Source organism: Puntigrus tetrazona, unplaced genomic scaffold, assembly GCF_018831695.1.
Source record: "Puntigrus tetrazona isolate hp1 unplaced genomic scaffold, ASM1883169v1 S000000373, whole genome shotgun sequence".
In the NCBI taxonomy this organism is placed as follows: Eukaryota; Metazoa; Chordata; class Actinopteri; order Cypriniformes; family Cyprinidae; genus Puntigrus; species Puntigrus tetrazona.
This window is the reverse complement of record NW_025048028.1, coordinates 417,772-439,045: the sequence shown is the minus strand read 5'-3', so window position 1 is coordinate 439,045 and position 21,274 is coordinate 417,772. Positions and strand designations below refer to the sequence as shown.

At 37.2% G+C, this 21,274-nt stretch overlaps 1 protein-coding gene and 1 long non-coding RNA gene across 3 annotated transcripts; one reads left to right on the top strand and one right to left on the bottom strand.

The window, feature by feature from the left end:
- Positions 1 to 941: 941 nt before the first annotated feature.
- LOC122333706 lies at positions 942 to 2,998 on the top strand. Of its 2 annotated transcripts, none has more exons than XR_006248662.1 (3): positions 942 to 1,049; positions 2,174 to 2,359; positions 2,691 to 2,998. It is a non-coding gene; the product is annotated as an uncharacterized LOC122333706 (long non-coding RNA). The 2 variants fall into 2 exon arrangements; XR_006248661.1 differs by lacking the exon at positions 942 to 1,049 and adding an exon at positions 1,054 to 1,125.
- A 13,091-nt stretch (positions 2,999 to 16,089) lies between these two features.
- nr2f1b (nuclear receptor subfamily 2, group F, member 1b) lies at positions 16,090 to 20,657 on the bottom strand. The gene is made up of 3 exons (XM_043231416.1): positions 19,809 to 20,657; positions 18,442 to 18,969; positions 16,090 to 17,033 (listed from the first exon to the last, which is right to left on the bottom strand). The coding sequence occupies exons 1-3, from the start codon at positions 20,212 to 20,214 to the stop codon at positions 16,759 to 16,761; spliced, it is 1,209 nt and encodes a 402-aa protein (XP_043087351.1). The 5' UTR covers positions 20,215 to 20,657; the 3' UTR covers positions 16,090 to 16,758.
- Between the last annotated feature and the right edge of the window lie 617 nt (positions 20,658 to 21,274).

The window sequence follows — 21,274 nt, the reverse complement described above, 5'->3', positions numbered from 1 at the left end:
AATATATAACACGGCTAAAATCCATTTGTATGCTAAAGACAATTATTTATACAGTTATACACTTCATGAATTAAGCCATAGAGCTATTTGTAAGATTCCTTTTGGTCATTGCAATTTTCATTGTTAAAACTGAAGATGCAAACAAAACTAATTATATGGTTTTTACTCGTACAAAAATAAAAAGTTCCACCTATTCTAACCTTGGAAGGGCACCGTAAAAATAAACAGTTATAAATACTTGGGGTTATGGCTTGATGAACGGTTGGGTTTTAATATTCATAAATTGGGTTTTCTCTTTTATATTAAGAAGTGCTTTCCTTTTAAAGAAAAAGAAAATAATTATCCAAAGTTTTTTTCTTTCAGTGTTGGGCTATGGTGATGTGGTTTATATGCATGCAATCTTATCCATATTAAAGAAATTGGATAAGATATATCATATGCTGCAATATGATTTGTGACAAATACATCTTCACGCTACTTTGTACAAAATGGTTGGTTTATGTTCCTATTTACTGCTAAGGCATTAAACGGCCATCTTATATTTGTAATCTTTCATCATAATTATACTACTAGAAAATCTTATAAATTATATCTGACCGGTCCCAGAGTATGCTCTGAGTTTGGCTTTTCATCCTTTGGCCACAGACTATGGGATGAATCTGAATGTTTTATGTAAATATATTATAGGATATTGGATATTTTTATTCTTTACCTTTGTCTATCTGTATGTGAAACTTTCTGTGCGGCCATTTTGGCCAGGAAGTACAAGAGCTATAGAAAAGATATATATCTCAAAGGGGTCATGCCGGCTAAATAAATAAAAATAAAAAAATAAAAGAAACAGTAGACAGTATGCAGTGTATACTGCGCAGTATGAAGTACGCTAGCGCCATTGCTAGCACAAACACTGATTGTCGCTTACCTCGTGTGAGAGAGGTGGATGGGCCCATTTTTGCACAAAGTTTGTCGGAAGAACGGAGGACGGGAAGCAAATCTGTACTGCGCATGTCGTGAAGCTTTTAGAGGCGGCTCGTCTTCAGAGATGGTAGGTGAGTCTCCCTCACGTAGAGTTTTTCTCAAATGGCGTAAACACTTGGCGGTATCGATTTGGACATGGACAAGGAGGTACTCTGTTGTTCCAGCCTCCAAATGATAAGCCACACATTAGGCTCATTTACAGTCATTTGGCGCCAAAACGACTCCGACAGCAGCGTTCTCTTAAAACTAAAGCAAAAGTAACGGTCATTTTGTTTTAAAATACCCGTTGGACGACCGAGTGTATAAATAATGCTCATAATTTTACATTTCAGTTATAAATATAGTTGATGTAAAACGGCTACATATAATGGCTTTTTAAAAAATCTTAAAGTAATGTTTTCTATGTAGCTATTCTTGGTATAAATATTAAGTATTAAAAATTAAGTACTAAAAATCTTTGGACCTGAGGATAATTATATTAATGTAACTACTAGGCTGTTTAAAATATTTATTTATATTACTTTATTGTTATTTATATAATTCTGTACAGGCTACAAACCACATTCCTCAATATGTGACATGATGAAGTCTTTTATGTTTATTTTTGTAACAAAAAACAAAGCTTTGGACATGAATATTTATGTAATACATAAATAAATATTCATGTCCAAAGCAAATAACTTTTTACTGTTCATGTCATAGGCCTATAACTCTGTATAAGCTACAAAGCATCAAACAACAACATTACTATTTTAAAATAAAAATCACTGTAAAATGTAGTAATAAATTAAGATAAGAAATTGAACATGTTGTATATTTTGATGTATTAAAATGTAAATACTGAAAAAAATTATTTATGACCTTGGACCACAAAACCAATCTTAAGTCACTGAGGTGTATTTTTAGCAACAGCCAAAAATATATTTTGTAAATTTTTTTGTAAAGGAACTTCATTTGGAAATTTTTAAAGGCGATTTTGTCAATATTTATATATATATAAAGAGAGTCACATTTACGTTTTTTATGTAATGTTTATGCGTATAATTTTTTAAAACATATTGAATCATGAATACATAAATAGATCAATAACATGAACAGCATACAGAACTTTGTTTCTTCTAAATATAACTCGGTAGCATGATGCTATTTCAAGGCTAGAGCTCAGAGGAGGTCTGTGTATTGTCTTCATACGCAGCCTTACAGTACCGATCTCCAGGGATTGTAGACGTCACACACTCCCTGGAGCTCAGGGCCAGCTGTCAATACGCAGATGCCGGCCCCAAAGGAACCCACGCTGGCCCCAGAGGTGGATGCAGGGAGCCAACCAGCGCACAGCTTCTGTGTAATGAGACGGGGCCTTTCTCTGACAGTCCACCCCTGAGTGAGTACTGCGCCTGACATACAGCCACAAGCGTGATGGTTGTCGTTTGACAACTCCTTGTCACGAATTCAGAATATTGCACAAACAAAATGCTCTCTCTCTATTCATTACCATTGTTCGGAAAGTTCCCGGGACTCCTTCTGCCTGTGCTGTGGAGTTTAGGGGCCCACTGAGATTTGAATGAGCGTGAACCCCACTCTAGAGTGAACACGAGTGTGTGTGTGTGTGTGTGTGGTCCTCCTGTTTTTTTTTTAATGCTTCATTATTAAAGAGAACATGCTAGTGGCTAATTAGGCATAGTTTGATGCGCCCCCCTCTCTTCTCATCGCAGAGTTTGCATCTCTCTGGTAAACTGATTGCTTGCGTTGAGTTTCGAGCGCTTCGCTGACATTGACCCTGCCACAACGCTCCAGATGCCATGCTGAGACGTGACTGGAAAGGCAGAGCAGGAGCGTGGAGGCTCTTTTTCATTTCATTGGTTCATCAACGGGCCAATGAAATCAGCATACAACACAGAACCCCACAAATGCATGACTAATTTGTTGTGCCTTCACAGCTATTTCGTGTCATTCGTAGGTTTCTAGTAGTTGCTGTGATGTGACTAAAAAATGTTTATTTACATGTTAACAGTGTTATCCTTCTCGAACTTTAAATAGAATACATATTTGAATCTCAAAAAGTAATAGCCTGGCTCATATTTCACCCAAAACCCGCTGATCAAAACCTCTTTCTCATTTCTGTAAAATATACACAAATTGAATTGTATTGTATAACAGTTAATAATAATTTGCATTCAAATAATAATGAAAAAAATCTCTATTTTACACCAAAGTAGTATTACAGCATGGGTGTTATAGTTAAAACTAAATTTAAAAACCTTTTTTGTCATAAAATAAACATTAAAATTTATATTTCAGCTAGATACCAAGGCAACATTTCGATTTAACTGAACAAAAAAAAAATATGTAGACATACTACTAAAAATTACAAGAAAAAATACCAAAACATTAATATTAAAAATATAAAAATAAAACTGGTTCAGAATATTAATGAAAAGTAAAATGCCTAAATATCTTGGGACAAGATCATTCATAATTTGCTGTATGATAACATTTGTTTTTGTGCTTTAATCATTTTTTCCACGTTAAACCTTGAATTGATTTAAACTAAAAACGTTAGATTATTTTTCCTATTTAAAGCTGGATTTCTCCATTGGGAGAAAAGTGTTTTCCCTTGGATATTGAGGTTCGCAGGAAAATGAGCGTGTTTTAGATATAGCCAATGGCGGTCGACTCTATTATAGATTTAATATAGAGGGCATTCCTGAGAGACACACAAGATTTCTCTCTTTTCTCGCTCTCTTTCTTTCTCTTTGAGTGTTTTGAATATCCTAAGGTGCCATGACCTGAGAAAGTATTAATGGCATCAGTGCCACTTTAAGTGGGTCACTCGGAGGTTCAGACATATGAAATGCTGTCGCATTCTGGGGCAAATCATTACTGCATGTGCATCTTTATGATAAAAAATGCATTATGAGTGAACCGGAGCATATAAAGATTCAAAACTTTGATTTCCTTTTGATACAGATAATGCATAAAGTGTAATTAGCATTTGTTAAGAGTAATACTATTTTTTTATATTAATTGCAGGTTTTGCTACAGAGATGAATTATACTTTAAATAGAATAATAAATAAAACAAGCAAAATAACTTACATTGAAGCAAGGACACAATCGACCACAAAAGGAGTCCAAAGGGGGTTTTCACAGCAAAAAATAAAGGTTGTTTATTAGCTTCAATGGTTCCCCATGAAGAACCTTTAACATCTATTGAACCTTACAAAATTCTTTATAGCGGAAAAGCGTTCTTTAGATGATTAAAATGTTCTTTACGTTTTGAGAACCAAATGGTTCTTCTATGGCATTGCTATGAAAACCTTTTTCGGCTTTTTTTTTTACAGTGAATGCAATAGAAAACATTTTGGGCTCCCTAAAGAACCCTTAGTGATTTCTTAAAAGAACCGTATTTTTTGATTCTGAAGAATCTTTATCCACTATACAGAGCAATGGAATAGTTCCGTGGATGTTCACTGAAATAAAATAAAACAATCATTTTTAAAAGTTAGTTTGTGAGTAACTCACACTGTAGGTGTTGTATTCATAAATACAAAGAAAGTTTATGGAAAGCTGTTAAAAGGAGCACTTTACTCCAGATTGTATTTCCGGATGAATCCATTTTTGCTAAATGAGAAAATTTCTTTCCCCTCTGCCGACCAGAAACAGAAAGGAACATGCGGTTGAGAATAAACACGCTTGAAGTGTCTCTAAACACACTTCAGATACTCTGGTAGTGTCTACGGAGAGAAGGAACACATAACAGTGGCTTCAGATCTTTTGTACTGCAGATCAAAATGGAACACGCTATAGCCTACAGCCTGTGGTAATTATCTCTGACTGAGAGCCAGGAGTGTTTGAGTGGAGAGAGCCAGAGGGCGACAGTGCACGAGTTTACTGAGGAGTGAAGGATCGTCACGCTGGCTTCAGGCTCTGTGACGACTTCAATTAGTCAAAACCTCTAAACGTGTTATTCAGCTGATTTATCTGGGATTGAAACAGCACTGGAACCACACGCCGTTGTATCGTGTTTGTTTGCTGAATTTTGCTGTTTTGTTGTAATTCATGCAGCAAAAGATCAAATCTAGAGTTCATTCATTTAGTGTCATTATCTCTCGCTTCTCACAGGTTTCAAAAGAGATCTCAGCGGTGTCTTAGAGCGGCTCAGATTTGTGACAAAACCGAAATCTTCAAACAAAGATCTAAATTTGAACACAAGCATATTTTATCGCAAGGTATCAAATCAAACAGAAAATGTTCTCATAACAAAAGCATATAGTTTCCCTTTTTTATCAGTTACTGAAAGTTCCAGGAACATTCTGTTTTTTTTAATTATGCAGAACTGATGAACTGCAAAACTTTTTTTATGACAACCTAATAGGAACAGATATAGAAAATCTTTTAAGGGTAATTTCAGGTTTACTTTCAAAATTTGCTAAACATTTAAGGTTCATTTTAGGTTTCATTTCAAAACCATGAACTAATTTTGCTTGAACGTTTTTTTTTAGTTAATCTCATAGTCGTTGGACACTTCGCAGATTTAGTCATTCACTTGTAATGCAGCATTTAAATGTAGAAAGATATGTCTTGAATCTATGTATGAAACCATTAAATATACTTATTTTATTAAATATTATGAAATATTTTAGTTATTCACCTTAGTGTAATACAGCATTTAAATGTACAAAATAAATGTTTTTAATCTATGAATGAAATTATTAAATACAATAATATTTTTATGAAATATATATATATATATATATATATATATATATATATATATATATATATATACATTTGTAGTATGTATTTTGTAGGTGCTTAAATCTCCTTCCATTTAATTTTCAGATTTAGATGGATGGATGCATACATTATTTAACTGAATTAATATTATTTAACATATGCATTTATATATATGCAATATTATAAGATGTAGATTAAGAGATGCATAGTAGAAATGAATATTAGTTGTCATTTTCCTATATTTACCACCTCCCCTCATCTCATCTGTTTTTACTTTTGTCTTCACACTTGCTGGCTCTCTCATGTTAACCTGTCGATGGCGTGTGCAGTGTGACTCTGACCTCCATCTGCCCATATGTGACTCTTCACCCTCCCACGAGACCCCTGCGCTCCATTCTGACAGCCCGTGATTAATTACTCACCCTTATGATTCATGCCTCAGAAATATTTCACAATAATGGACAACAGGTGGTCCTTCAGGACATTATTTTAAAGTTGTGTGTGTGAACCTGCTAGAATATGTATTCAGATGATGATGGAATGTGTGCATGAATTGTGATATATACGATTTAATTCCACTTTCTAATGCAGTCTAGTCCTCACTTGTTGATTGCAAAAATGTGTCGAAGAATTTGGATTTATTTCACATTTTTAGTAGAACGATAGGCAGGCAGGTTATGTATAGATACTGTGACTCTGAGGCACTGTCTGAACATTGCTCTGTTTTTTAAGTGACTCAACATGTTTCAGACAGCGGTCTTTGCTAGGATTTTGCTGTGCATGGTATATAGTGTGTTCTGGGTGGTTGCTAGGGCTTTAAAGGTTGCTGTTTTTCACCTGAATTATCTTCCACAAAAAGTCCAAAATGAAAAGTAACTGTAAGCCATGTAATTGGAGCACAAAATGTATTTTTTTTTTCATTTAAAATTTCAACATATAAAAGTTTCTATAGATGTTATTGATTTTAAATAAAAATTTTCCTACTACTACTAGCTACTACTGTTATCAAATGTGCAAAAAAGTTTTATTATTAAATTAAAAGTGATATCGAAAGGGGCCAAAAAAATATTGTAATTATTATCATTATCAGGCAACACAAACCTGTTTCTTAATTTGAAACAATATCACTTATTAGATAACGCAGAAACTAATGAATTAATTTTTATGTTAAGACATTTGATTTAAGGAAAATTAACTGGTCTAGTTTCAACACCAGGTTTCACTTTGGAGCAAAAATCTGTTTTTTAAATATGAAATAAAAAAAGATTTGACATTTATTGTAATAACTATTAATATTGACTGATATGAAAATATCTCCCAGCCGTATATGAATAAGTATATACACTACCATGAAATGTTTTGAGTAATTACAATTGCAATTTAATTTTTAAATACTGTCTCTTCTGCTAAAAGGGTGCAAAATGCAGTAAAAACACAATTTTCTATAATATTTTTGTAAAATATAATTTATTCCTGTTATGCAAATCAGATTTTTTTTGGCATGCATGCAACGGTACTGAGAATAAAGGACTTTGTTCCAAAGCCAACGCAGTGCACATTGCACTTCACAAATCAAACGAGTTAAAGCTAACTTATCTCAATTTGAATCTTGTGTAAAATTATAACTATTCCCAAACTCACCTGGAATAAATTGAAAAAACACACTGTATTTTGTGTTGCAAAGTCTTTTGTGGTTTGACACACACACAGTGGCACCTCATGACTTTATTGTCTCCTTCATGTGTGATCTGTTGGAGGGCCTTTCATTTGCATCGCCGAGGGCAAAGTTTCCCTCTGGCAGTGATCCGTGGATCTGGCTGGGCCGCTCACCTCGGTGTGATGAAAACTGCTGCTGCTCCCACAGACACTGGCACACGGAGTTCAGCCCTGACAGCTCCGATACAACACCGAGACGAACCGCTGTTCATTTAGCTCGCTCACATACAAAGCAAATCACAGTTAAGATCTCTTTAATGCCTCATCATCATTTATTTCCAACGCGCACCCATGAATCGTTCCCAGTAAGCCCAAGAATGTGTATTAAGACAGTAAATAATGTTGACTTTGTATAAAACGTATAAAACATTCCTCTGGGAATTACATCGGCGTGACAGATGTAGCAGAACGCATATCAAATCACATTATATTTCATTTCTGATACTTCAAAAAGGCAAGCGGGAAATGAGGCGGATCGGTCCGTAGGTGTCTGTCGGATCTATTAACAGCACAAGCTCTGATAATAACCTCTCTATGGGTTTAAAGGGAAAAAATCCCCTGCTTTTTTATCCCAAGGACAAGCGTGTGGCGCGACTGCTTCAGACGTACAGAATCCATTTCAGAGAGCCTGGAGGCTGAACAGAAAGCGCAGGTTCATTCAGAGAGCAGACTCCATAATATCATCACCCCCTGGAAGAATTAGCTCGACCGCACAGAGCATGTGCAGACTTCCAGGCATTTGCATTTGAGGAATGCTGCAACGAGCAACACATCTTAATGTTCTACCAACAAATTGCCTGTATTGGTCAGATTGGTGAAAAACTCTTTAATGTATCATCGGTGAACCCAAATGTTTTTGGTTGATCTAGGCAGTGCAGACATATATATATATATATATATATATATATATATATATATATATATATATATATATATAAGTTGTTGCCTATGAAGCCTCAGCAGGAACTTTTTATTTTGTACGTCATTATGCTCTGGTTTAAATAACCCAGGAAACTAAAACAATGATTTGAATAAACCACTGAAAAAATCTGGTGTATAAGAAACGTTATTATGCAATAATAATTATGTGTAATATTGCAACCCTAATTGAAATGAACACTTAATATACCAATATACCAAATATACCAAAAATCCAGTGCAAGACTTTTTATTCATGTTATAGAACCTATTTTCACTCATATATTGCTACTAAATGTCACTATTTTTTACAAAGGAACAGTTGGAGCACATTGATTGAAATAGTATTTCCTTGTATATTTTATTTTTATTGCGTGTGTGTCATTATTTATAGCTGAACTCAAGAATCCAGGACTTGTACTGGATATATGTTATTGTAAAATATTTACTTTCATAGTTTAGGAATATTATGCATTCTATTATATGCATTCATGTGCACTGGTGTAATGAAATTTCTAAAACAGAGCAAAACAATTTGTTTAAATCAGTGTGTTTTTAGTTCTTAGTTCTTTAAAACACCAGAATATGATGGTTTACTCAAAGGAATAGTTTACCCCATATAAATATAAATATAAATTACCCCATAATTTACTTACCCAAGCCATCCTATGTGTATATGACTTTCTTCTTCCTGATGAACACAGTCTGAGCTTTTAAAAAAAATATCCTGGCTCTTCCAAGTTTGGTAATTATGGTAGATAGTGGCCATTATTTTGAAGCACCAAAAATCATATATCAGTCATTCTAGAAATGTTTGCATTGGTATGAATTCGCACTTTGTGTTTTTTGCACTGCTACCCTACGTAGTTTTATTTCAGAGAGAAAGAGAACTGCATCACTCCCAATGTATTTCTGAGTCAAGTCGCATAGAAGATACCACATGACTTTAGAATGAGGTCTTCTGAAGGCCAGTGTTTCCTTAATTAGAAAGAGATTCGACTTCAAAGAAGCATAAAGTGGATTAATACATGTTCTTTCTAAGAAGCGGAAAAGGTGAATGTGAATCCATTATAAAAGTTTCCTCAAAAACTTCACGATCATTGTTTTTCAGAATTAATTAATGTCAAAAAAGAGGTGTTAAAATCATCTATTTGAATGTGTATTTGTCATGTGTTGGAATAAAATGTAATGCTAATGTATTAAATATAAAGAGATAATGAGGACAGATTGCAGCTTAGATTGAGAATCATAATTAAATCAAAAGCAAATTTTTACAGTACGCTATCATCACCCTCTCGCTGGTGTCAGTTGGAGTTGATGTCTGAGCATTTGTGCGTGTTTGAGACACTAATGAGTGGGCTGTCGACAAGCTGTTGTCTAAAAAGCTGTGGACCCCACAAGACTGTGTTAGATTTGGAGGGATGGGGGGGTGGTGGGTGTTGTATGATGACCCTGCATTGACCCCAACAACACACTTGCCTAATATTATACACTGATTTCGGAGAGTCATATTTGATACATTTGTAGACTCTTCAGGTGGATTGAGCTGCTTTTACTATTGATTTCATTGAACAAAAATGTCAAAATGTACCTGAAATGTAGTTCACAAATGCTCTATGTGGTTTGTGCAGAACGTACCTAGAAGCTAATTTTACTGTGAATGATCTTGTGCCTGGATTGATGGGTCCATAAGAGCACATGTCATCCTCAAGCCGTCTGGAGCAGATTAGGGACGATGTTCTTGTGCAATACGGTGGGCATTATGAGGAAATCCATGTTTACTTCATTAGGAGGATTACTATAGTCTGTGGAGAGACCAGTGTGCAGTATTTAATAGTAATGCAAAGTATTATCAGTGCTGAGCGATGACTTGCGAAAATATAAGAAGATGCATTGTCAATGAACTTTATCGATTGGTTTTGCTTTAGAAAACATATACAGTCATGGCTTTTTAAATCTGAGGTAGGTTTCCATCAAATACGACGTGATTTTCGGTAATCGAGATCTGGCAGCAACTGCGCGTTTTTCTGCTTGGAGCGATTTGCGGACAGCTTTTCTTGTGCATGAAATCAAGCACATGCCAACAAACCAATGAGAATGTGGAGCGATACTGACGATTCGTAGCAATAGAGCGGAGGCGCCAAAGCTGTTGTGGATCCGCTCACCCGAATCCCTCCATAACGGGCACAGATTTGCAGAAAATTACAGTCGTAGCAAACAAATACTTCACAGATGGTTACATACGTGCATTCTATTATGTAAGCTTTACGTTTCACGTTAAATGACAAGGGAATTTATAGTAATGTTAATGTTAATTAGCCAGGTCACTTAACTAACAAAAGTCTTTATGACACAATACCTTCAAGAAGTGACATCAGTTCGGTGGCAAAGTAGACAAACATCAAATGTTAGCAATGGATTTAACGGCTTTTGTGTGTTAAAGATGGGAATAATTCATTTTTTAATATTAATTCTTAATTTCATCATTTGGATTTTAAGTAGTGCTGTCAAATGATTCATTGCATTCCAATGTAAAAGTTTTTGTTTATATATGTGTGTGTACTATATCTATTATGTATATATAATACACACTCATACTATATATATATATATATATATATATATATATATATATAAAATATATAAATAAAATATTTACAATTATGTACATATATTTAATCACGCTGGTATTTATTGTGATGTTTTTTCCCTCAGTCGGTCAGATCAAAGTGTGGACTATTATTGTTCAGAGGACAATATCAGGTGAAAATTCCTATTTGGGTCATATATTCCAAGATATAGCTTAGAATCAGGATCCCCACCGGTGCGATGACTGACAGCTGCACATTCACCTCAAAACCTTCGATTCATCCATGCTGGAGCCGCGCCAGAGCACAACCCACGCATGGGGTATAATTCTGCAAGGAACTGCAATACCAAACATAGATAACGACAAAGACTGACTGCAGCCTTCAATATACAAATATAACATTTTTGTAAATATATACATGCATGTGTGTGTATTTAATAAATATACGCTGCTCCGTTTGACACTGTCGATCGTAACATTTTTCTAGAGAGACTGGAAAACTGAGGCTTTCTGGCATGGTATTCAAATGGTGTAGGTCATATTTAGAAGAGAGGTTATTATGTGAGCATAGGAGGGCATAAGTCTAAGTGGACGTCCGTGACATGCGGAGTCCCACAAGGCTCTATTTTTGCACCGCTCCTGTTTAGCTTGTATATGGTGCCACTGAATCAGATAATGAGAAAGAGCCAAATTGCCTACCACAGCTATGCCGATGATACCCAGATTTATCCAGCCTTATCTACAAATGACTATAGCCCCATTGACTCCCTCTGCCAATGCATTGATCAAATTAAAAACTGGATGTGCAAGAATTTTCTTCAGTTAAACAAGGAGAAAACTGAAATTTGGAAACAATGATGAGGTTCCGAAGGTGAATGCGTACCTTGATTCTAGGGGTTAAAAAATGAAGTCAAGAATCTCGGTGTGATGCTGGAGACAGACCTTAGTTTCAGTAGTCATGTGAAAGCAGTAACTAAGTCAGCATACTGTCATCTCAGTTTTGTTTCCAGTCAAGACATCACTCAATGGCATAGGGCCTAAATACATTACAGATATGCTTACTGAATATAACAGACCACTCAGATAATTAAGATCGAGTTAGGAATAGCAAGGGTTCACACAAAACAAGTGAAGTCAGTCTGTTTGGCTGTGCATTTGTTGAATGATAACTATGCCACGTCCGCACTGTATTTTATGTGTATTAATTTTGTATTTTATTTGAACTGTTTTAATTAATATTAAAAAAGTTCATATGCTCCCCCTTGTTTTTAAATTTTGTGATTATTATATTTTAATCATTATTTTACTTTCTTTTATGTAAAGAAATTACCACTGTGTATGAACTGTGCAATAAACTTACTTTGTCTTGACAGTAAACACATGTATTGGATGCGATCGATCAGGATTAATCGTTTGACAGCGCTCCAGGAAGTGACAAATCAGCAGAAGCATTAGGAAGTGTTACCAATAGATCTGACCAATTCAGTGAGTGCTCAAAGTTTGTTTGTCATTTTAAACTGCACTAAACAAATTTTGCATATGCATATGTTTATACAAATTATATTAAATTACATTATACAACTTAGAAATTAGTGGCAGTCTTGTTTATGTCTATGTGTACCATATCTTTTTAAATTGATTGAATACACACAAGCATATGAATTTTTAAGTTGCTGAATTCAAAAGGTGCTATTTTAAAATATTCCACATGTTATTTAAAATGCATGTTTTAAATGCACATTTTTTGCACATATTCTATCATACAACTTCCAAAACTCTTCGACCCTGTTCTATATATATATATATATTCATGTATGAAACTTCTTATAAAACTGATTATGTTTGAATAGACCGCTTGGACAATTAAAAAACCTGTATCAGTTGCGTTCAGGCCAAGTTGCAGAGGAACAAAGGCTGATAATGGGCCAGAAAAAGTGCTCTGCAATTACACCAGCAGGACGTAATTGACTGGGAGAAGAACAGACAATGTCTGATCATCAGTGAGCGACAAAAGAGCAGGTACCATCTCTGATCGTCCGAGAGAAAAAGACAAATTAACCTTGTTGATCAAAGCTTGCTTGTTAAAGGAATAGTTCACCCAAAAATGAAAATTACCCCATATTTTACTGACCCCGAAGCTATCCTAGGTGCATATGACTTTCTTCTTTCAGACTAACACAGTTTTTCAAAAATGTATCCAAATAATGTATTCAACTATCCACAAACATTACCAAGATTGGAAGAGCCAGAATACATTTTTTAAAAACTCTGTGTTCATTTTAAAGAAGAAAGTCATATACACCTAGGATAGTTTGGGGTGAGTAAACTATTGGCTAATTAATTAACTATTGCTTTAATTTTTTTGAGGCTAAGTGAGAATATGAGATTATTATGGGCCACAACACAAAGGATGTTCGGCTGAAATTACAGAAGATTTAATGAAACGCAATTCAAATTTTATATATAAACGATTGTATACATTTACATGTATACCGCCGTTCAGAATGTGTGGGGTTGGTAAGGTTTTTGAGATGTCTGTTTGGCTCCCCAAAGCTGCATTTATTGGATCCAAAAACTATTATTATAACAAAATAATTATAATAAATAATTATAATTCAAAAGGACTACTTTTTATTTGAATGTATTTTAATTTGCAATTTATTCCTGTGATTCGAAGCTGCATTTTCAGCATTCCTACGTGATTCTTCTGATAAAGCATTTCTTGTTATCAACTGTTTTACTGCTTCACACAGAAACTCTGGAATTGAACTGGAATTTAAAAGCCATTCCCATTGATCACAGTTGGCTGCGTTGTTCAAATCCACTCTCCATATTGTACCTGGATGCGAGTGAGCTAATTGAGCCGAGACAAAGAATATAACAGAGACTGCATTAAAGTCTTAAACCAGGATTTGGACTTCACCACCATTTCCATTCCAGAAAGCCTATTGTCCATTACCAAGGATCCAGGACCCTGCAGGTGACACGTTGTGTTAACTTGATTTAGGTAGACAGCACTCCGGTCTCCAGATTGTGCTGTAATCGTCCTTTCCTGGTATGCAGTGTCTTTACAGCTTGATAATCCAACTAAGACCAGTAAGACTATAATGCTTGTTCATGACGGGAAGGCCTTCTTTGTGGTCACCCATATTTATATTCCCACCTGACCTTTTTTTCGATTGCTTCTTTTTATCTATATCATATCTATTGCTTTCTAAGCACTGCTTTCCTCACAAGTGCCTATGTTTGCATTCCCACACTAGCAGCTTGGACAGAGTTTCCTCTAACAGCTGTACCCTTGATCCGAGCACGTATCCTATGATACTAACGTCCAACAAAGACCCTCCTCGTGGCCATCAGGAATCCCCCCGCGGCCCGAGCCTGCGCTTTATTCCGAGCTCCGGTTCTCCTCATGGGTCCCCAGGCACCGCTGGGGTCATGGCTAACCCAGGCACGGTGTCAGCAATTCATCTGAGATGCCACGGGTTCACGATACACCTCGGCTCGGGAGGAGATCCGCACATGATGAGAGAAGCGCGGGGTCGCGGAGTTCACGATAACTAGAGACTCTGGCTGTCAGACTCCACACAGAAAACACGGAGGAACGCACGCAGATGCTATACAGTTCTGTTGTTATAGCCTGAAAAGATTTTTTTTTTTAGAAACTCGTCTCCAAAAAAGAGGTCACAATTAGGTTGAGTAAATCCACACAGACATAACAATAAATTAAAAAAAACTTTAAATAGCCTATTGTTATGAGATTCAGCAACTTGATTAAAAACACCACGATTTTGTAGCATGGTTCAGAGCAAGGACATTATGAAATTATAAAAAAATATCTGTGCTACTTTCGAGGACTTTTAGTGCGAAGTCTAAAAAACTATTTTTTTAAAAATCGTTTCGTTTCGCGCATGCGTATTCCTAAAAGCTCGCTATAACGAGAACGACAGACGCGCTTATTAGAGCTGTTTTATAGCTCAGAATACAAAAAATCAGTTTACATTTCTATCTAGAAATTACAAATGAAATCAAATGCTTTCGGGTTGGGAGAGAATTTCTAAAACCCTTTTATTTAGCCCACAACATCGTAAGCTTCGTGCTTTGTAGCTCATGAAGGTGATGAAGCTTTTGTTTCCAAAAACGCTACGACTTCACACTCTTCATTTTCACGGCTGGAACTGATTTTAATTAGAAAGAAAATGATTTGAACGGAAAAGCGTAGCCTGTATCAAACCACTGTTCAGTATTACAAATATATCAGCGCGCTGGCGTGATTCATTATATATAAAGCATAACATATTTATATACCGTCATAAATAAAAACGAACGTTCTTTGCTGTCTGTCTGTGGAATATATTTGAGATACGGCAGTGCAGATTGAAAGGACACCAACTTTATAGTCCAATTAGAATGAGTCAGGTTTCTTTGAAGGCTGATCTGACTGATGTGATAAGATCACAGCGTTTTTCTGACACCTCTGCACAAAACACATCTCACCTGTCCAGGTTATCATCGGTCTGGGAATTAAGAACTGTTTTGTCTGTCTCCATCAGATAAAATGACAATATTTTTGGTAAACATAAGCCTTTACAGCCCTAACGATCAGCCAAAGCTCGCCCAGATATGTGCATTTGGTTTATTTACAAGCTTGCAATATATTTAAACTTCCAATTTAACGTTTACACTAACATTTTTTTTTTTATAAACGTATAGGTTATGTTTTATGACTTCGCTGAGTTCTTATATCGTCTAAAAATATATATATGCATACCAAGAACGTCAATAAAATGCACAGACTGCGTTCTTCTTAATACCTTGATAGTTTTAATCCATGCATTAAAAGAATTCACAAACGGCATGTTTATTGCTCCGCGTGTGTTAGACTGTAAATTAATTACTGCTTATAAAGCAAATTAATCCATTTTGTGTAAATATTCAAAGCTAAATGCTGAGTCTGAAACGGTCTCCTGCCTCAAGGGTCTTGCTTTAGTCTCTTTGCATCGCAGTTTCTACAAAAGAACTCATTTTTTTTCAAAGCAGAAAGAAGCGCTTCAAGCGTCTTCGCGAAAATGAGCATCGGTTTGTCTCTCAAAGTTACGAAAACTATCTTTATTAGCAAAAGTACAAACAAAAGCACATTTACGCACGAAATGATTAATGAAAATCGTTTAATCAAATGTTGCATCTTACATCAAATCCAACAGTCCCCCTCGCCCACCCTGACAGCCCAAAAATATGGTTCGAAGTGTAATATTTCATACCGAGAAACAATATTGGAACATACACCGATGATATTTACTGTCGAGCTTCAGAAAAAGTATAACCTTAAGTGCTGTGGTTGATCGTTTCGATACATGAAGTTGACGAGCAGGAAAATAAATAGCACAGCAAAATAAATAATTGTTAAATCCATTGTCTCCGCTTTCCAGTTAACACAAACGTAATATTTCCGTCGAACGTTTTTTTTTTATATGGGCAACACCAATTATTTCTGTTATTTTGCATCAATGCATCGTTCAAAAAGAAAACAAAACTAAATTAAGACGTTTTGCATTTAAAATGGACAATTACACTGCTGAATAAGTGAATCAAAAGTTATTTTATAAAGTCTTTTTATGGCACGCGTCGTGGTCGACTGTTAAAAGTAGAGATCAGGAGAAAGAGAGTAAAGATATCTTCACATTTTTCACGAATATCATTGCTATATAAACCGACATCGATCGATCGAGAGAGAGAGAGAGAGTTTCTGCATCATCCGTGACTCGTTTAGCTCTCGTCTGTAAATGCTCACCAAACGTCCCCCTCTTCGTCTTCCTCCTCTCACTGAATGGACATGTAGGGCCAGTTGAAACTGCTCCCGGACAGCAGCATATCCCTGATGAGCGTCTCGATGGGCGTCTTACCCACCAGTCGAACGAAGAAAAGCTGTTCTATGACGGAGGAGGAGACCATCCGGAGCGCGGGGAGCCTCAGCAGCAGCTTGCCGAAGCGTGTGGGCTGGTTCGGGTACTGACTCCTCACATACTCCTCCAGGGCGCACTGAGACTTCTCCTGGAGACCCTCTATGTGCGGCACGTCCGAAAGGCCGCACGCGTCTGCGCACAAACGAACACGCGTCGTTCAAAAGCGTGTAAATAAACTCATTTCACTCGCTTCGGAAAGACATAGCAGTAGAACCATAATAGCAATAAAGCGTCAGCGTTCACTTAGATAAACAGAACGAATTCATTTGCAGATCTAATCGTCTCGATCAAAGGAGCGCGACCTTAAGTCTGTAGACAAATATTTGCTCATTGTAAAAAGCATTAGACATTCATTTCCTAACGTTTGTCATTGCTTTACGATTAATTAGGGTGCACGTGGATACCAGGAATTAACGAAACGAATTAAGCTCTGAATGTATATTTTGAAAGTTTAATAGAAACTTCTTAGAGAGTAAATAAATGAAGAAGATGCAGGCTAACTCCAAAATAACAATTGGGGCCACATTATTATGCTATACGCACTCTCGACTTCTATAGGACACGGTATTTTTAACCAGCCTTTATTTAGACATAAGTAGGCTATATTAAAACTCTTTTGGGAGTGTTTTGGAAAACGTGTGACCTATAAACGTGTGGATTTTTTTTGTTTTTAGAATATTTTCTTAGCGCGTTGAGTAGGCTGCATGTCTTGTGGCTCATTTGCAATCCAAGCATTACATTTTTTGTAGTGTATCAATTTATAACAACATTAAAATTAACGTCGACGATCTGTATAACTGAAACGAAAAGCCCGCGTATTCCAGGGTCGGTGTACCGTTGCTATAGTAACGCCCAAGACCGCTCTCAATTTCTGTTTGGCGCTCTGCTTAAAACTTATCGAACTTTGGTAACTCGAACATTGTTTAAATTTTTTGAATGTTGTTTTATTTAGCGCGCCCTGCTCGAACGAACGTCGGTTACGCGAACATTGTTCGAGCGTTGCTTAAACGTTGTCGAAACGTTGCGAAAGCGTAACCTAATTGTATTAAAACGTGGTTGAGAAGGCCTTTAGAATTTTCCTTTTTTTTTCAAGCCTTCATGGAGGATGGGGTTGTGTAACATGCGAATTTCCATCTAATAGGCAGGACTTTGCTAATTGTTTTAAATTACGAACCCCCGCACATTCATACTGTTCTGTATCTATACTGTTTGTATAGGCATACATTTAATAATTTGTCACACCAAAGGGAACATAATCATTTAAACCTAAAATATTAATGTTGCTTAAAATATAGGGCAACCTAGCCTATGTGTACAAATGTAACTTGTCAAACAATACCTAATTTAGGCAAACTTTTATTACTAAGCAGCCTAATGCATATTTGATATTCTTTACATAGCGAACTAGCATTATTTTTAAACAGCCAAGCTATTAATCTGATACTGATTGACTGATTATTTGAACAAACAGGATTATGCTATAGAGAAACTCATTAAAGTGTACATACAGTAGGTTTGCTTGATCTCGATTCGCGCCTACCTGATGTGAACAGCACTATTGCTTTGGCACAGCTGTATTCGGCGGAGTCCACCTGCAGGGCCTTCAGTTTCTCCACCTGCTCCTGGAAGAACCGTATATGATCCATGAAGGCCACGACTCGGTCCGCGGACATCGGGGACGCGTGGAGCCCGGCGGCGGCGAGGAGAGGGGCCACGTGGAGAGGCATGGAGCTCTGCGCCGCGTTCAGAACGAAAAGTTCGCTCCAGGTGAGTCTAAGGAGAGACACCTGGTCCGTGATTTGGAGATCGGGAAAGAAAGGGATGTTCCTCGCCCATTCCACCGCGCTGAAGAGCAAACGGGCCGCCAGCTCGCAGATGTTCTCAATGCCCATGATGTTACCCGGCTGCATGCACTGGTTTCCGTATCTGGAGGCTGGATACGGCTCGGCCCGAAGCAGGAGGGATATGTATCCGGACAGGTAGCACTGGCCATTCAGCGGGTCTCCGTTGGTCAGCGCGTAATGGCTCGGGTTCGGCTGATTGGGCGGCATTCTTCCTCGCTGAACCGCTATCAAAACACAATCAGATGGAGAAGAAATGTGCATAGAAACAACATATAACGTTATCGTGAAAAATCACATCTCTCATCTTTCTGCATGTACGCTCAAACGGAAAAAAGGTCACTGGCGAAGTACACTTTCGAAAGGTATGCAACTGATATTTACCATTTATGTGCTATAAATCTATACAGGCTACGATTTAGGTACAAATATGTATCTTTAACGTATTAATATACACGCTTTAGTGATAAATAAGGCGCAGGCTGTCCCGTTGAAAGCGTTCCGGTTTCTGTACCTTTTTTTTCCTGAAAGTGCATATGCGATGCAATCGTGGGAATAATAAAACCCACTGTTGACACAATTAACCAACCTGCGAGCGCATTCCATCTTAAATATGAAAACAATGCTCTGAGAAACTATACTAATACTCGTAATAATTTATGCACTTCACACTAACATATTAATGTGAAGTCTGTTCTGCTGCAATAACATATCTTGTCCCATCCACTAATTAAATGCAGACTAAATGAGCAGTCTGTAGCTAATATAGTTGCTTTGTAAAATAAGGTCTTTATTATTACACGATGAATAATTTCTGTATGTTTTTAAAGAGTTTTTTTCTTATGTTCAGAAGCAAAATCTTTTAATCAAACTGTTTTCGGCTATGAGCCATAAGTAATACAGTATTCGCGTTAGTGTAGGCTACGTAAAAGTTTATTAGTGTTGTTTTATATAAATATACTATTAATAGTGTTTACGTATTATTATTATTATGAAATATTATAAATACTCGTTGTTTTATTTTTTTTAACGTGGGCTGCAAAAGAAGAATGCACCGCGCACTCACCTTCGCGTCTCATGCCCACTTTCAGGCATTTCTTCAGGCGGCAGTACTGGCACTGGTTCCTGTGGTGCTGGTCCACCGGGCAGCTTCTGTTGGCGCGGCACGTGTACGATAAGTTTCGCCGAACGCTCCGCTTAAAGAAACTTTTGCATCCCTCACAGGTGAACTGTCCGTAGTGCTTCCCGCTGGATTTATCCCCGCAAACCACGCACTCAATGTGCTGCTGGTTCTGCGCCGAGTTCTGTCCTTTATCCTCCGCGGAAGGCAGTCCGGCGCTTGGAGAGTGAGCGGCCGCGCTCAGGCGGTGGTGATGGTGGTGGTCTCTCCCCGCTTCGCTCTGATCGTCCAGAGATCCCGCCGGTGCCAGCTCCTCCTGCGGATCTCTCCACACGCTCACCACCATGGCCATGGCTGGACCGCGAACCTTTTACGCGTCTTCTCCTGTATTATTCAAGACGAAGAAGGCCGGTCGCGTTTTATCCATGCAGAAGAGCCAATTGGTATGGAAAGCGCATCGATGAGGCTGGAGATACGCGTCCAACAAGATCAGACAGCCGGATTGGGCATAAAACAATCGCGCCGGAACTCCGCGCCGGTGGTGTCTTCGTGCGTAAAAGGGACAATCGGAAACCCCAAATGAATCAGATCCGAGGAGAGCGAGGACGCGGCGCGGCGCAGCCTTCTGTTGGCATGATTGACACGAGCGTGAATGGAAGACTTCAAGTTTAACTAAAAACAGGAGTATCCGTGAGAACAGAGCTGAATGGACTCAACTTTGGCATGATGCTGATCCAAACGACCACACCTTCACTTGGTCTCATACGCGCCTCGGCGGTGGTCTATTGAATGGTGTGTATCATGGACCCCGTCAGGTATTAAAGCGCAGAAGTGGGCGGCTCCTTTAAGCTCGGAAGCTCTGTTTGATTGGCCATTTAGCTCACATCCTTCCAAAGGCGGCTGGATGCAATTATGTGCTTCAAGTCACTTTTAGCAAACACTGAGACTTTTATGCGTTTATATTCATTTTCCGCGTATTGGGATTACGAGATTAGGATTTTAGCTAGTCAAAAGGTAGGATATGCTTTTCATCCTCACCGCTATCTTTATTGAATTCATTCTCCAATCTGATAACCACAGTAGATCGTTTATCATTTTTGCATTTGATTAGTATATTTTAAATTTAACCTGAAGCTCACGAGTGTAGAAAAACAGACTGCCACCTAGTGTGAAAAGAAAAAATATTATATTTCTTTACGATTCGTGTATACTTAATTAGATAATGTCTCATTTGCAAATTCAAACAGCATTTTAGGAAACTTGTCTTATTGTACTGCAGATTAAACAACAAGTGACATTGATCTATTAGTGTAACGTTGTTACCCTGTTCATCTGTAGTGTCTTGCCTATAAATATAAACAGCAGTAGTATTTATAGAAGCCGCTGTAGTCTAAAGGTATTATTAATAACAG